General features: G+C 42.2%; 1 protein-coding gene across 1 annotated transcript in view; it reads left to right on the top strand.

The window, feature by feature from the left end:
- LOC145400711 (WD repeat-containing protein 47) overlaps positions 1–17,500 on the top strand; it is a 74,513-nt gene that overhangs the window by 52,421 nt on the left and 4,592 nt on the right. Inside the window, exons 6-8 of the mRNA XM_080273146.1 lie at positions 1,545–1,595; positions 12,167–12,336; positions 13,138–13,307. Of these exons, the coding sequence (XP_080129272.1) occupies positions 1,545–1,595; positions 12,167–12,336; positions 13,138–13,307 (391 nt within the window). The remainder of the gene's footprint in view (positions 1–1,544; positions 1,596–12,166; positions 12,337–13,137; positions 13,308–17,500) is intronic.

Below are 17,500 nucleotides of genomic sequence, written 5' to 3'. Positions count from 1 at the left end.
TGGTGTTATACTTTTGGGTGAGCTGAGAGAGAGAGAGAGAGAGAGAGAGAAAGAGTGTTTCATGTTATCATTATTATTATTTTTATGATAGGCTACTTCAATTTTTTCTGTTCCTGGATGTTACTCGTCCAGTTTAAAGATGATGATGATGACGAGGAGGAGGAAGGAGAGAGAAGAGGAGTAGGAGGAAGGAGAGAGAAGAGGAGTAGGAGGAAGAGGGAAGAGGAGGTGGAGGAGGAGGAGGAGGAATATAGAAGAGGAGGAGGGAGAAGAGTTGGATGGTGAGGAAGAATTGAAAAAGGAAGAGAAAAGAAGAGGGAGAGGAAGAGAGAAGAGGAGGAGGAGGAAGAGAAAAGAGGAGGGGGAAGAGGGAAGAGAATGAGGAGGAGGAAGAGAGAAGAGGAGGAGGAGGAGGAAGAGAGAAGAAGAGGAGGAGGAGGAGGAAGAGAGAAGAAGAGGAGGAGGAGGAAGAGACAAGAGGAGGAGGAAGAGGGAAGAGATGAGTTACGATGGAGGCTGTATGGTGTGCTATGGGGGAGGGTGGCGTATGGTGGGAGGAGGGGGGGGGTCGTCACTGGGTAGGGATGGAACTTTGAAAATAACCGACATTTGAGAAGTGCAGGGTAAGACCACAAATATTATGACTATTTATTTATTTATTTATTTATTTATTTTTTTACTCTAGGATAGACCTTCTCATTGGTGGTATTGCATTTTTTTTTTTCATTTTTTGGTATATATATTCCTTCAGTAACATATATATTTTTTTGTAGTTCAAGACACGATTTTTATATACCCCCCCTCATCCCGATTTTCATATAGTCTTGTCCATATATATATTTTTTCTCATTTTTCAAACTAATTACTTGCAAAGGACGAGGGATGTTAGTGTATGTTATGCTGTGTACCCTTCCTGTGCCCTGCCCTGCCCCGCCCCCTTACCCTGCCCTCCCTGCCCTGCCCTGCCCTTCCTTTCCTTACCCTACCCTCCGTGCCCTACCCGGTCCTTTCATACTCTATATCCTACCCTACCCTCCTTGCCTTTCTGTCCTTATCCTGCCATGTTGTACCCTTCCCTCCCCTCCCCTCCCCTCCCCTCTCCTCCCTTCCCTTCCCCTCCCCTCCCCTCCCCTCCCCTCCCCTCCCCTCCCCTCCGCTCCCCTCTCCTCCCCTCCCTTCCCTTCCCTCCCCTCCCCTCCCCTCCCTTCCCCTCCCCTCCCCTCCCCATTTTTACCTAGGTGTCCACATTTTAAGCTCATTGAATAATTATAAACCCACCATACAATATATATATATATTTTTTAAACACTTTTGATGTATGAATTTTTATCCCCCCTCCACACACACACAGACACACACACACACACACACAGACACACACACACACGTATTAGACCCATTAAGTAGTTATAACCCCATCCTTCAATACTTTTTTTTATAAACACAAAAGTTGCATGATTTTCACCCCTCTTCCCCCTCCCCCCGCACGCACACGCACACACGCACTCGCACGCACGCACTAACGCCTTCTTTTGTGTCCACAGGTAAGGCAGCAAGCGGCCGTAGAGGCGAGGGTGAGGAGGGCAAAGGTAAGAGTAGGGGAAGAATGGGCAAGAAGGAGGTAGTAAGCAGAGGGAAAGGAAAGGCGGAAGAAATGTTAAGGATGGGGAGGAGGGGGAAGTGTTTCTCTCTCTCTCTCTCTCTCTCTCTCGACAGTTTTACTAAGTTTCTGAAATCCATAACAGTTTTAGTCACCTCCGCCAGCGAAATTGGAGGAGGGTGTGTCTTTCACTCGTGTCTGTCTGTCTGTGTGCAAGATATCTCAAAAAGGTGCTGTCGGAAATCAGTGAATTTTTTTGGACAGGTGGACGGAAGATGAAGGATGAGTTGATTAGATTTTGAGGTGGATCCGGATGCAGGTGTAAATCGTAAGTATTATTGGCGTCGCTGGAGGTATGCACTGTCTGAGATTATGAAACAGGGCAGCCCAAGACCGTAGAATTTAACTGGCTGTGTGAGGCCGTAAAAGTATTCGTCTGGTGGTATGCTCTCTCTCTCTCTCTCTCTCTCTCTCTCTCTCTCTCTGGCTGTGTGAGGCCGTAAAAGTATTCGTCTGGTGGTATGCTCTCTCTCTCTCTCTCTCTCTCTCTCTCTCTCTCTCTCTCTCTCTCTCTCAAGGCTTTTTAGTTATTTTCGTTCGTAGCTTATCACGGGTCTGGCCGAGCTGACCCGTCGACCACAGGTAAGCAACTATTTTTGTGCTGTCCCTACAAGTGCAGTACAGTACATACTCCGTGTAGATTGGCGAGATGGATGGATGGGTAGGTAGGAGTGTGGGTAAGTTTGTCGTTAGGAGGTAGGTAAGTAGTGGTGTTGGTAGGTGGGTGTGTGGGTAGGTAATGGTGTTTGTAGGTAGGTAAGTAGTGGTGTTGGTAGGTAGGTAAGTAGTGGTGTTGGTAGGTGGGTAAGTATGCTGTTTGTTGGTAGGTCAGTTTGTAGTAAGTATAACGTAGATAGGTTGGTGCTTAGAATAGGTAAGTAGGTAAGGTAGGTAGGTGAGCGGTAAGTAGGAAGCAGGCTGGTAGGTAGATAGGTAGTTGAGTAGGTAGGAAGGTAGGTAGGTGTGGTGGTGGCAATGTACTGTAGGTAGGTGCGAATCAGCTTTGTCAACACATCATCTCTCTCATTCATCATCATCTCATTCCTATTCTTTCAGTTTTTATTTCTGTTCCTCCTGTCATTTTCCTCCTATTTTCCCCTCTCGTTTTCCTCCATAGAAATTAAGTCAGAGGAAACAGGAAGTATATCAGGCGGAAATCCAGCTACCGTGACTCAGTGCCTTTACAACCGCCGGAGGGGGAGGACGCGCACTCTCCCTCTCCCATAACGTCTCTCGGCTTTGAATTAGCGTCACCGTAGCTCACATTTTTTCCATTAACCGTCAAAATAATCCCAGTGAATAATTGTGAAGGTGAAAAACGTAAAGTGAAGGACGGTTGGGCAGTTGTGTAGTTAGTTCATTGACCCCTAAACCGTAATTCCGTTAACGCGAATAACGAATGTGAAATGAGGTGAATTACGTGCCAAGTTCGTTAGTGAAAAGCCATATTTTAATGTGGTATTGATGTTTATTTTTTTTATTTTTATTTTTTCGTTGAACCTAGTAGTGGTCATATTACTGATAGGAAGTGTTGATGATAGTGATTGTTCCAGTGGGTTGATTTATGTTGATAGTGCTAATAGTCGCCCTGATAACGAATACAGCACAGTGATTCTACTGCTGCTACTACTACTACTAATTTTGACTATTTATAATCGAGATGGGAACATGTTAAGCTAACGTAAATAATCCTTATCATTAGTATTCTAGTTACTACTACTACTACTATTATTATTATTATTATTGTTATTACTACTACTACTACTACTACTACTACTACTACGATGCACGTAATTATTGTTGCTCTGTTTCTTATACAGTAGTAATGGAGTTTGCTAGCTTTTTTTTTTTCAGTGACAGGTTAGAGAGAGAATTTCAACTAGCACAATGCGTTATCAAAGCACCGTTTATTTACAATGTTAAATTGGGTTGGGTTAGGAGAGAGAGAGAGAGAGATCTGTTTATTTAGCATAGAAATATTTACACCTATAGGTCGGTCACATTAACTTGGTCCAGAGTTTCGTCCCTTTGTAGACTACTTCCCGTAGCACTTCTTCGTGACTAACACAATATTAAATACTCGTTTTTCATCCTATTCCCCGTAGTTCAGTGGGGTAAGATTATATACTGTATGCTACTGTACATTTTTCCATAGCACTTCTTCATGACTAGCATAATATTCAGTACTCGTTTCACCTTAATTTGGCCCAGATTTTCGTCCTATTGCAGCCTCTCTCTCTCTCTCTCTCTCTCTCTCTCTCTCTCTCTCTCCACTACCACTTCTTCGTGACTTGCCCAGTATTCAGTATTTTTTTTTTTTAATCATAACTCGGCCCAGATATTCGTCCTTTTCCAGCTTATTTCATGAACAATAAATAATGCAGCTCTACGTTCTTTCCATAGCACTTCTTCGTGACTAGCCCAGTATTCTAGTGTTAATCTATCGTTACAGCACAGCATTCAAGATGGAGAGATGGCAATTTTACGCCAAGTTGAAGTGAGCAGAGTATAGTGGGTTAGAATTAAGATGTAGATTTGACTTATTTCTCTGCCTATCCTTCCTAATATGAATAAAATCGTTGGGAGGCAGCAAGAATACAGTAAAGTCACCAGTTAGAAAGGGCTAAGGGAGGGATGTAGCGACCCCTCCGCCCAGCATTCGTGTTGCAAGTAGACTCGTACCTCCCACGCCACAGTAGGAGGGAGATTAATTTGGGTTTTCTGTATGTGATTTATTTTGCCCCTGAGTTAATAGTTTTGGATTATTATTATTATTATTATTATTATTATTATTATTATTATTACAGTAGTAGTAGTACTGTTCCTGCTGTTATTATTGCTATTATTATTATTATATGTTATAATTATTATTATTATTATCATCATCGTTTATTATTATTATTATTATCATCGTTTATTATTATTATTTTCATCATCATCATCATCATCATTATTGTTATTATTAATCTCAATACACAACATAATGGCCAGTAGTTGCAGTGCTTACAGTCGCTATTGTAAGTTACGAGATGTTAATTCCTAGATCGCCATCATTTTATCATCCACTTCCATTATCGTCTGTGGTGTTGGGATGGCTCAGTCTGCTGGTGTGGGTTAAGAGGTCCATTTATTTTTAGATGACCGTTATTTTCTGATCCACTCCCAAGTATTACCACCTCGACTTAAAGCTTGCCCAACAGTATCATGTGTTGTAGGGATGGCTCAGTCTGCGGGTGTGGGTTTTGAGATGCATTTATTTTTACATTAGCGACATTTTTTATTCACTTTTGTTACCTCAAAACAGGGTTGTTCAAAAATACCCCTCCACTGGACACGCCCTGAAAGTATTGTATTTGTTAGGGCGACTCTGTCAGCTGGTGTGGGCGTGGGTGTGGCAGTAGGAGTAGCTGCATATAAAGGAAATGATAGTAGTAGCTGCAACCCCAGCCTTGGTTAAATGTGAACCCAGTGGACTGCAGTCTAAAGTTGACTCCTGCAGTCCACTATCTTCTTGTGGGATAGGGAGGGAGGTGAGGGACGTTTGTATAATCAGGCAGTGGATCCGTGAAGTTTTACCGGTGCCACTACGTGAAGGCGTCCCTGCGGCACCAGGTAAAACCTAGTCACAGATAACGTTGATTGAAGCCGTCCCCGTAACACACGAGACCGCCCGATGGAGTTATAAAAGGAGCACCTCTCTCTCTCTCTCTCTCTCTCTCTCTCTCTCTCTCTCTCTCTCTCTCTCTCTCTCACACACACACACACACACACACACACACCAGTTAATGAACGTAAGCGAGGTCCTAACCATGCAAAACTCTACGCACTCTGCCACCCACGTTTCACTTTTGCGTTCCGTCGCTGGAGCACAAAATGACTTAAAGCATCCCTACCAGCTTTTTCAAAATTTTCTCCAAGTACAAGAACAAACAAGCGGGCGTTCACTTTATTTACGTGGTCTTGTGCGGGTGAAAAAAAAAAATAGTCAAGGTACGCACATCTGTAAACAAACATGGCGCGCGACCGACTGGCGAGTAATAATTGCGTTTTGTGGTGTCTTTTCCTCCACTCACCACCCTCCTCTTTCAAAATTATCTCCAAGAAGAAGAAGAAGAGAGAGAGAGAGAGAAGGTGGCATTGCTCCCATTCCCCCGATCTAGCGGTGTAAAAACAAAAGACTATCGAGATGCGCACGTCCTGTAAACAAAGATGGCGCGCGACCAGCTGGCGTGTGAGATGGATGGGTTGTGGTGTCGTTGCCCCCGCCATTCCCACGATGATTACGGTTATTATTTTTGTATCGGACTCTTTACTGCCATTATTTATATTATTACTGTCGCAAAGTGAGAGAGAGAGAGAGAGAGAGAGAGAGAGAGAGAGAGAGAGAGAGAGAGAGAGAGAATTTTAAGAAGGGGTGGGGGGTTCTTGGTTGTTGCTATTGTTTTCATATTTTGTCGTATTATTATTATTATTATTATTATTATTTATTATTATTATTATTATTATTACCATTATTACTACTACAACTACTACTACTACTACACTGGACGCGGAGGCGGAAGTTAAATGTTTTACCTGCCCCCCCCCTCTCTCTCTCTCATTAGTTCCAGCCTCTCAGTTTATGTAAATGATTTATATACTTGATTCTCTCTCTCTCTCTCTCTCTCTCTCTCTCTCTCTCTCTCTCTCTCTCTAGTATGTTTATGTTCACCTGGCCAAGATCCCCAACCTCCTTAGCTCAGGTGATGGCCAGGTGTAATCAGACTGGGGTGTTCATTTGACTAGTAACCAAGGAGACCCATTCCTACCTCAACAAAGATCCCTAGGCCCTTTCGGAGCAGGTGATGGCCAGGTGTAGTTAGGCCGGAGGATTGATTTGACTAGTAACCAAGGAGACTCATTCTTACCCCATAACAGATCCCTAACCCCATTTAGTACAGTTGATGGCCAGGTGTAGTCAGATTGGAGGATTGATTTGACTATCAACCAAGGAGACTCCTACCTCATAACAAAGATCCGTAACCCCTTTCGGAGCAGTTGATGGCCAGGTGTAGTCAGACTGAAGGATAGATTTGACTAGTAACCAAAGAGACTCATTCCTACCACATAACAAAGATCCCTAACCCCCTTCAGAGCAGTTGATGGCCAGGTGTAGTCAGATTAGAAAGTGGATTTGACTGGTTCCCACCTCATAGCCAGGACTCACCAAATTTCACGTAGGCCAGTTCCCTCAGATGAAAGCAAAAATAAAAATAAGAGAAGTATCGGTACCGGTAGTGAAGGGACTATGCAAGCCTCCATCTTACCCTGCAGCCACCTCCTCCTCACACTCCATCTCCAGGCTGTCACTTCCTTAATTACCGTACTGGGCCTCCACCCTCCACTTCCTTTCCTGACACCCCTCCCTTAGCGATTTATTATGCTTTTTATAGCCCAGAATCCTGTAAGATATACAGAATTACGGTATATACATTATATACATATACATATATATATATATATATATATATATATATATATATATATATATATATATATAGTGTGTGTATATTGATTGATTGATTGTGTGTGTGTGTGTGTGTGTGTGTGTGTGTGTCAGAGAGTAAATATATTAGGTATTATTTTGATTAATACTCGTACGTTCATTTTCAGCACTACACACATCCCTTGTAGTTTTTCCTTTCGTGTTATAGTCCTGCAAAATTATTGTTATTATTATTAGTAGTAGTATCATCATTAGCATCATGTCATCATTCACCATCATTACCACATTATCATCATTATCACTTCATCTTCATCATCATCATCGCATCATCATCACACCATCATCATTATCACATCATCATCATCATCATCATCATCACCATCATTTTTTTTCCTGTGGTGGGTATTGTCGGTGGGTGCAGGGGGTTGGGGAGAGCCTTGTGTTCTTAAGTTTATGTAATTGGAGAGTAAATCTATTAAAATCTGATCACATAGAAAGAACCATAAGGCCTGGGTAATCTGTCTGCGCCTTATGTAACCCACTCCATCTCTGGCTTGTCACTTGGTTATCCTGCCCTGCTCGTCCTCTCACTTCATCTCTTGGTTGACACGGTTGATTTCCCACTTGCGAGTTGTTATTATTATTATTATTATTATTATTATTGTTATTATTATTATTATAGGGGGACTACAAGGGAGTTATTAGTAGGCTATTTGGGGGCTACAAGGATATTATTATTATTATTATTATTATTATTATTATTTTATTTTTTTATTTTTTTGAGGGGGAGGTGCTCAAGGAAGTTCAAAATATCGACGTTGATATTTTTTGTGGTATATGCATAACTCACATGTACAGTAGTTATTTATCGTGTGCAAATAGCCTCGGAATAATATGAAGTACTTGCTGAGCGGTGTTATGCTTCGAGTTAGCAACAGGTCAGCTCTGGAACTGTCTCTCTCTGTCTGTATTTTCTACCGCTTATGACCTTCAGTCTTTCAATCGCACTGTGTCCAGGCATCTCGGAATGATTGGATCTTGACTTTGGCCTTTGTTTTTGTGTTTTCTTGGAGGAAACAGTCTTGTGGGCTTCTGGCCTTTGTTTCTTTCTTCCTTGCATAAAAAAAGTTCATTATCATAGACCGTTTATCCTATCGCAGTTTAAAAAATTCCTTTTATTTTCCTTATTGCGTCAAAATTGAAACGTAGCACTGTTAAGCAAATATTAATTTCATGTCTACGCTATTATCAACGGCATTTATATATTTAAAATGCAAAATACACTAATACTACGAAAAAAATTCAGTATCGGTATTTTGAACACATTTATGATACATTTCTTGCCGTAATTTAGGGAGCAGGGGAGTGAAATGGCGGGGGACAGGGCGACTTGGAGGCGATTTGTTTGTGGCCACCCCAAACGGGATTGAGGCGTCTGGCAATAGATAGATAGAATTTAGGTATGTTTTACAGGATGTACTAGACAAGGGAATATTTACTGATAATGCTTTTACAGGATGAACTAGACAAGGGAATATTTTGCAGATATGTTTTTACAGGATGAACTAGACAAGGGAATATTTTCCAGGTAATGCTTTTACAGGATGAACTAGACAAGGGAATATTTTGCAGATATATTTTTACAGGATGAATTAGACAAGGGAATATTTTGCAAACCTTTCCTTGATCACCCTCCAGAAAAAAAAAAAAAAACGAACTGATTCTCTCTCTCTCTCTCTCTCTCTCTCTCTCTCTCTCTCTCTCTCTCTCTCTCTCTCTCAACACTGGGAGAGAGTGGCCATGATGACAAGGTAACCGTGGTCGCTTTCTCTCCCTTCCCCCCTCCTTTTCCCTCCTCCTCTCTCCATCATCATCATCGTTGTCGACTTAATTCAGAATGTTGTTATTTATTATTATTATTATTATTATTATTGGTAGTGGTGGTGGTGGTGGTGTGGTAGTAGTACTAATAGTAGTAGTAGTTGGCATAGTAGTGGTATTTAAATTATTATTATTATTATTATTATTATTATTATTATTATTAGTGCAGTAGTAGTGGTAGGCCTATATCGCTTTACATCACTGGAACCATCAAACTATACTCTTTTCACTAAAACTTGGCCCAGATTTTCGTCCTTTTGCTGCTTATTGCACGTAGCTCCCCGACAGAAAGACAATGCTACAACTATACCATCTCCACAGCACTTCTTCGTGACAAGCATTGTATTCAAGTGTTAATCTACTATCACAGCTCAGCACTGAAGATGGAGAAACGGTAATTTAAAGTCAAGTTAGAGTAAAAAGAGTATAGAATCGTCATCTTAGGAACAGATTAGTCATTTTCCGAAATTATTGGGAAAAGGCAGAGACAGATTAATGTATAGAACAGAAAATCTATTGAAAAACCGATTAACAAAAACGTGTGTGAAATAGCAAGTGAAAGATCAAGAAAAAAAGAGTGGTTTAAAATTGAGTGAGGCTGGAATCGAAATGGGCGCCATGGAGGAAGGCTCGGTAAGTTGGCGGATAACACTTTTCAAAGATTTGGCACTTTTTGGTTAGTCAGCGGAAGGAACTTGGTTTTGGCGCGAATTTTTGTCTGATGTCTTCTCATTTCTCGTTAAAGATGTCCTGTTTATCTTTTGATCAGCCCTTATGGTTGTTAGACTCTCTCTCTCTCTCTCTCTCTCTCTCTCTCTCTCTCTCTCTCTCTCTCTCTCTCTCTCTCTCTCTCAACCACATTATTACTAAGGATAACAAAGGAAAATTATTAGCCCTTTCACCACTTCACTTGTTTTCCCTAATATGTCACACCTATATTTTTGCCTCAGAATTGATGCTATATACTCTACTACCAGATATGCCAAATTCTTGAACTTATATATTTTAATTTATTTATTTCTCATACTACAAACTGTCCCTTATGTTGCCTTGTTACGCTCATATATTGCCATAAATACACGGGCATAATTAGAAAGTTTCAAATATGGCGGCTTCATTAGGTTTGGAGGTATTCCCCCAGAAATTTGAACTGACCAGGCGTATTTCAAGGGTGATATTCGCAGGAACTATTTACAGCGCTGGGTGGTAACCATATAACCATACGTGCTCCCTATTTGTCAACAAGTGGGCTGGTGGAGGGTTAGTGCCCCTCCCTGTAAAACAAATAACTCAAAGTCAAATGGCCACCCTTTACGGGATGATGGCGTCTGGCAATAGATAGATAGGTAGATATTCGCAGGCTCAAACGTACATAAATGACAATGATTAGGTTGATGTGCAGTGCGTCCTTGAATGCTAGGCCTGGGGTGGCTAGGTTTACGATAGAAGAGTTAAGAGGAAGGATGGGACCGGAGTGTATTAGTGTTGTGATGAGGAGAGAGAGAGTGTGATGTTTTGGGCTCTTGAAGAGAATGGAGAATGACATTTTGACAGTTTAGTGCAGAAAATGAGAAGTGTGAACGTTGGGGATAGGGTTGTGAGAGGCAGACTGAAAAAAACCTGGGACGAGGTCATAGAGTGTGACCTCAGGAATAAGGGACTGAATAGGGAGGCTGCCAGAGATCGAGCAACATGGAGAGCCGCCATTAGGTGACCAAGGCCAATGCACGTTGGAGCCTTTATAAACGAAATGATAACTCGTATCCTTTTTATATTGCCGTGGTGGCCGATTGCCTATCATTGTGACTGTGGAATTACCAGGCTTTTTGTGCCAGGGTTTGATTCCAGACACAGGCAGCTGGCAGCACTTGACTCAAGTGTCCAGCCACCATTTGTGGGTCACTAAGTTAAATGGGTATGGGTATCCAGGCTAACATGTAGGGCAGGTAACTGTGTTCATATTTTTATTATTATTATTACAATATATATTTCTTTATTAATGGGAGGAATCTAATTTTTTTTTGTATATATTTATTTATTAATGGGATTTTTTTTTTTTTCCCCTGTTCATCAGTAAAGGAAAAAATCTGAGGAGGGGTGAAGTAGTAGTCTTGTATCCCAGGGTAGTTGGTGAATAACCCACTGGAGGCACAAAGACCTTTGCTGTGGAGTTAAGCACCATGGCAAAGCACCTCATGATGTCTGCCCACCTGTATCTTTACCTTACTTTATAGCACTTCATGTAAGCCCAGAGGATGTAGAGTGAGAGACTGACAAGGAGAATGTATGTGAGGGAGGTGGAGGGGGGGAGAGGGAGGGGGAGGCCAAGGATGAGATGGAGGGATGGAGTGGAGAGGTATATGAGAGAGGGTGGTGTGAGTGGGAGCAGGACAGTGAAATGGCAGGGGGACAGGACAACATGGAGGTGATCTGTTTGCGGCCACCCCTTACGAGATTAAGGCATCTGACAATAGATAGATAGATAAACTTTATAGCACTTCATGTAAGCCCAGTTCTTTGTTTTATTTCCGTACTTATCGATCGCCAGTATTGTTCAAAGTGTAATCCTCATCATTATGTTAACCTAGATAACTCACAATTCATAATCAATTTTCTTCAACTTCTTTGTTTTATTTCCATACCTATTCATTGCCAGTATTGTTCATAGTGTAATCTGCTTCATTATGTTAACCTAGATAACTCACAATTTATCACTTTCCCTCAACCTCTTTGTTTTATTTCCATACTTATTCATTGCCACTTTGTCTTTACCTTCCTTTATTGCACTTTATGGAAATCCAGCTCTTTGTTTTATTTCCATACTTATTCATTGCCAGTACCATATATATATTTTTTTTAGTGTAATCCACATCCTTATGTTAACCTACTGTACATTAATCTCAATTCTCTATCACTTTCCTTCAACCTCTTTGTTTTATTTCCATTCCTATTCATTGCCAGTATTGTTCATAGTGTAATTTGCGTCTTTATGTTAACCTAAATAACTCAGAATTGTCTATCACTTTCCTTCAACCTCTTTGTTTTATTTCCATACCTCTTCATTGTCAGTATTATTCATAGTTTAAGCCACACCCTTATATTAACCTAGATAACTCAGAACTCCTTCTCACCTTAACCAGAGTGGGAGTAAGGACGGGGAAGCCAAGCCGCGTTTCCTTGCTGTCACATCGCTGGAGGATGTACAGGCCGTGCGCTGTGCAGAGTTCCACCCATCAGGACGGTTCTACGCCGTCGGATCCAACTCCAAGACACTCAGGATTTGTGCATACCCCAAACTGTCGGATCTCAGGTGGGTGGGATAATGTCCATGTTGGAAAAAGAGAGAATATCCAAAAATTCTTCCATAGCATTTACCTTTGGAGTTGCATCTTTAAACATTTTCACTCAGTTATACAGGGTGGCACAAAAATAGCACTCCACTAGCAACTCACGTGGCAGTAACTTGTGTGATGTACGGGTGGCACGGTTGGCTGGAGTGGGCATGGTTTTGGAAGTAGGAAATTAATTAATGGCTCAGGGAAGACTGTGGTAACACTGCCTGAGCCATCCCCACGACACATGAGAAATTGGCCGTGGAAAGGAAGTGGAGTGTTATGTGGACCACCCTGTATGAGTACAATAATAATACGTCCTGTACTGTATTTGTTTTGCCCGGGGGATATTGGCAGACTCATACTGCAAGTTCAGTTTATACTAAATCATGTTCAGTGCATACTGAATGTGATTATGTGAGTTTGCAGTTTTATTTCAGTTTTATTTGGATTTAGAGTATACCGTTTACCTTAATAATGTGTTGAAAAACTTTTTTTTTCTTTTCCAGTAATAAACACCAGTAAAGAAAAACAACAGATATTACTCTTTATTTGTATTGTTCTGTTTGGTGGCCATCCCTTCAGTATGTCAATAATTTGTTCAGTATCTGTGAAGGATATTTGGTAGGGTCACAAAGGTTGGTATAGCTGAAGTTCAAGTTAATTAGGTTCGTTGTAGTGAGGGTTTACTGTGTTGGTCTCTCAGTCTTAGGTGAATATAATAATGTCTTGATACTGATGATAATGCCCTTCCTGCCACCCCGTGTCCCGCACCCCAGAGAGGAACACACGACATACCAGCCGAGCGTGGTGTACAAGCGCACCAAACACCACAAGGGATCCATATACTGCCTGGCATGGAGCCCCCTGGGAGACCTCCTGGCCACCGGATCGAACGACAAGACCGTCAAGCTCATGCGGTTCAACTCGGACTCCTGCACCATGGACGGTAAGGGGTGACGTTGACCTGGGTTGGCTTAGTTATGTTGGCTTGATTTAGGTTAGGAAGGAGGGAGAGGGAGAGGGAGGCCAAGGATGAGATGGTGGGATGGAGTGGAGAGGTATATGAGAGAGGGGGTTGTGAGCTGGGAGCAGGGCAGTGAAATGGCGGGGGTCAGGGTGACATGGAGGCGATTTGTTTGTGGCCACCTCTTATGGGATTAAGACGTCTGGCAATTGATAGATTTAGGTTAGGTTAAGCTTGGTTTGGTTCAAGTTATTTTAGGTCACATTGGGTCAAGGGAGTTGAGGTAGTACTGAGTTAGGTTAGGCTAGGTTAAGTTATGGATATGGTTGTTAAGTGGGGATGGACTCAGATTAAGGTACTTTAGTCTGGATCAAGTTAGGTTAGGGTAGGTTGGGTCAGGGTAGTTTTGGTGGGTTGGGTTAGGTAAGGTTAGGTTGGGTTGGGTTAGGTTAGGTTAGGTTGGGTTGTATTAGGTTAGGTTAGGTTGGGTAGGGTGAGGTTAGTTTGGGTTGGGTTGGGTTAGGTTAGGGTAAGTTAGGTTGGGTTGGGTTAGGTTAGGTTAGGTTGGGTTGGGTTGGGTTAGATTACATTGGGTTAGGATAGGTTGGGTTGGGTTAGGTTAGGTTGGGTTGGGTTGGGTTAGGTTAGGTTGGGTTGGGTTGGGTTAGATTACATTGGGTTGGGTTAGGTTAGGTTAGGTTAGGTTGGGTTAGGTTAGGTTGGGTTAGGTTAGGTTAGGTTAGGTTGGGTTGGGTTAGGTTAGGTTGGGTTGGGTTAGGTTAGGTTGGGTTGGGTTAGATTACATTGGGTTGGGTTAGGTTAGGTTAGGTTGGGTTGGGTTGGGTTAGATTACATTGGGTTGGGTTGGGTTAGGTTAGGTTAGGTTGGGTTGGGTTAGGTTGGGTTGGGTTAGGTTAGGTTAGGTTGGGTTGGGTTAGGTTAGGTTGGGTTAGGTTAGGTTAGGTTAGGTTAGGTTAGATTACATTGGGTTAGGTTAGGTTGGGTTGGGTTAGATTACATTGGGTTAGGTTAGGTTGGGTTGGGTTAGGTTAGATTAGGTTGGGTTAGGTTAGGTTAGGTTAGGTTGGATGAGTTAGGTTGGGTTGTTGGGTTAGCTTCCATCACCGAGTTAGACTGGGTTGGGTTTGGCTATAATAAGCTCGGTTTTGCAGGTGGAGTTGAGAGGTTTTCTATGGTGTTAGTAAAGGAAGTGGGGTCAAGGTAGTGCCAGGACTCATTAAGATGAGGTCAGAGTGTGATTTGTGGAGGATTGTGTTAAGGTTTAGTACATTAAGGGTGATGATTATTAAAATTCCTCGTTATAAGTGTCAATTACCTGTCATAAATCTCCATGGTAGATTTAACTCTTGATTGCCTGTCTACCTAAGCACACATGAGAGTAGAGAAGAGCAAGGGGAATCTATCTGTCTGTCTCTCTATCTGTTGCCAGATACCATAATCCCAATTGGGGTGGCCATTTGTCTTTGAGTTAGTTCTTTTACAGGGATGAACACTAATCCTCCACCATCCCACTTGTTGACACGAAGGGGACACGTAACTCATGATTCCCAGTCTACCCAAGCACACATGAAGAACAGTGAAGAGCAAGGGGAAACTATCTGTCTTTCTATCTATCTATCTATCTCACAAACCCCCAAAAGTTTGATTTTGTGTCATGGTTATCTGCAGTGTCTTCTATTTTATGGCAAGGAATAGTTTGGTTAGTTTGCCATTACCTTACTGAAAATCTACATTGGATCAGATGCGCCAAACTTGTGGGATTGAAATGCAAAAACTTCATATCTCCTTTTATCAGAATTTTGTCTGCAAGTTTGCCCTTGCTTTTCTCAGTGCTTAATGATAAACCAAAAGCCATTAACCTTTTCTCTCTAAGACGTGTTCTGTAAACTGAATAAGATATTTGCTTCCACTGTGAGGATAAGTGAAAAAAATATCTGACTAAACAGAAGACGGTTATAGTTAGTTTGTTTTTGTCTGACAGAACTAGGCCACTGGGAGCTTGAGTACTAGGTCGTGATTGCATGAAATGGGTTTAGCCTTAGTTATGAGGTAGGAATGAATTTCCTTGGTTGTTACTAGTCAGGTTAGTGGTAAGTGATGGCAGCCATTATCCATTCACTTCATGTAGTGCTGTCTTTCTTCTTTTCATCTTTGTCATTCTATTTTTATGTCTGCCCTCTTTCTCTCCTGTCACTTTTTGTTACTCTTCCCTTCACTTTAGGTGGCTGTACACCTAGTGATAAGCCTAATGGTTTCCTGTAACCCAGAAAACCATTTACATTGCTGGGTGGTAACCATATACAGTAACCAAATAATGGGGTGAAATGGAGCCTACTATGGTGCCTCTGTTAACTGGATGGATAGACAGATGCTGCATCCACCCAGGAACCAAACCGCCACACTCTTCATCATGCCTTGCTGTTGCGAGATGTCAGCTGCAAGGGATCATTGGTTCACTGCACCGGATGTCCCTGCAGGGGTGTTAACTTGTCTGTGGTTGATGGGTCTGCTTAGTCAGGCCGACGGGTTAATAAACAATAACAACAACTAGTTAAATTAAGTCTCCATCTGATTACATCCTGCCATCATCCGTGCTGTAAAGGGTTATGGATTTGTGTTTGATTCAAGAACATTAAAGCAACTATAAAAAAGATGGTTTACAGTATTTCCCCTTCACTGTGAGACTGTTTCCAAGTTCATTTAAATTATCTGTTGATTGATGGGATAAACAGGATAAAAGACGTCATTAAACAGAAAGATATCATACACAGCATTAAAATTACACTGTGATTAAGGAACAGCCAAGGATGATATGCATGAAGGATGAAATGAGGGGGACTTAGTTTGTGTAGAATATAGCCACTTCAGTAATGCAGGGTGGCCCATATGTAACACTTCTCCCAGTCAGCCAGGCAATTGCTACTGTGTTGCGAGAATGGCTTAGTCAGTGTTGTCAGTGTCTGTTACGTATCTTTTACTAATTTCTTATTCTCACTGCCATATACACACACCCACACCAGCAGACTGTGCCATTCCCGCAACACACAAGACAACGTTGCGTTAGTATCTAGTGGACCACCACCAAGGGTATAGGCTGGTCACCTACCCTTAAGTGTCTTATGCCCATATTCATTTCAGTTAAGGATGTTCCCAAACACATTTTCTTAAGCAGTTTATTTTGCTTAATACAGTTTCCTGTCCTGTTTTATTTTACAGCATATAAATCCTTCTAACATCGCCATGCTCTGCATAAACAACACACCAGAGGGTATTGATTGGCCATATCTGACAATAAATTGCAAAGGAAGAGGAGTTAGGGAGCTTCCATAACTGACAGGAGTACAGGCTTTGGACTGTACTGACCTAACTTGGGTCCCCACACCTCACAAATGGTAACTCGGGACCAATGCTGATCAGTTTTACATTTGCTCTAAATCTCGTGTATGCTGACCAGGCAACCTATCGACCCTAGACACAGAAGAGGACCAAAACACAGACAGTAAGCCCCGTCACTCCCCCCCCCCCATCAGCCCCCCCGTAGTTGTTGTCGCACCACGGGATTTTTACACTAGGGCAATATTGACACCAGCCTAGGAGCTTTGCATGGGTTTTACCTGACTTTCTTGCTCTGTACAAATGACAACTTTTACCTCTTCCCCCTCCTTCTTCTTCCCTCCTCCTCCTCCTCCTCCTCCTCCTCCCTTTTCTTCTTCCCCCCTCCTCCTCCTCCTTCTGCTTCCTTCCTCCTCCTCCTCCTCCTTCCCTCCTCCTCCTCCTCTGTCTTCTTCATCCCTCCTCCTCCTTCTCGTACATTACTTATTTCCTCTGTTCATTTTTTCATCTTTTCACCTCGCATTCCTTCTCTTCACTTGCTTATGTACCTCTTTTCTCTTCTTCATTCATCTCAGCTTCAGTATATTTTTTTCTTATCTTCCCTTTTCTCTCCTCTGATCTCCTCTCCGTTCGTACTAGTAGCTCCTAAAAAGCCAGTATCCCACCATTCATTCATATACTTGTCTCCTCTCCTCTCCTCTCCTCTCTTCTCCTCACCTCTTCTTGCCAGGTCCCTCTTCTTTCTTGTCTGCTCTGCTTCTCTTCTTGCCTCACCTCACCTCTCCTCTGTTCTCCTCTCCTGTCCTGTCCTCTCCTCTCCT

This window comes from Coenobita brevimanus, chromosome 53 (assembly GCF_032717465.1).
Source record: "Coenobita brevimanus isolate Jiangsu-jjx chromosome 53, ASM3271746v2, whole genome shotgun sequence".
Lineage (NCBI taxonomy): Eukaryota > Metazoa > Arthropoda > Malacostraca > Decapoda > Coenobitidae > Coenobita > Coenobita brevimanus.
This window is presented reverse-complemented; position numbering and strand designations above follow the sequence as displayed.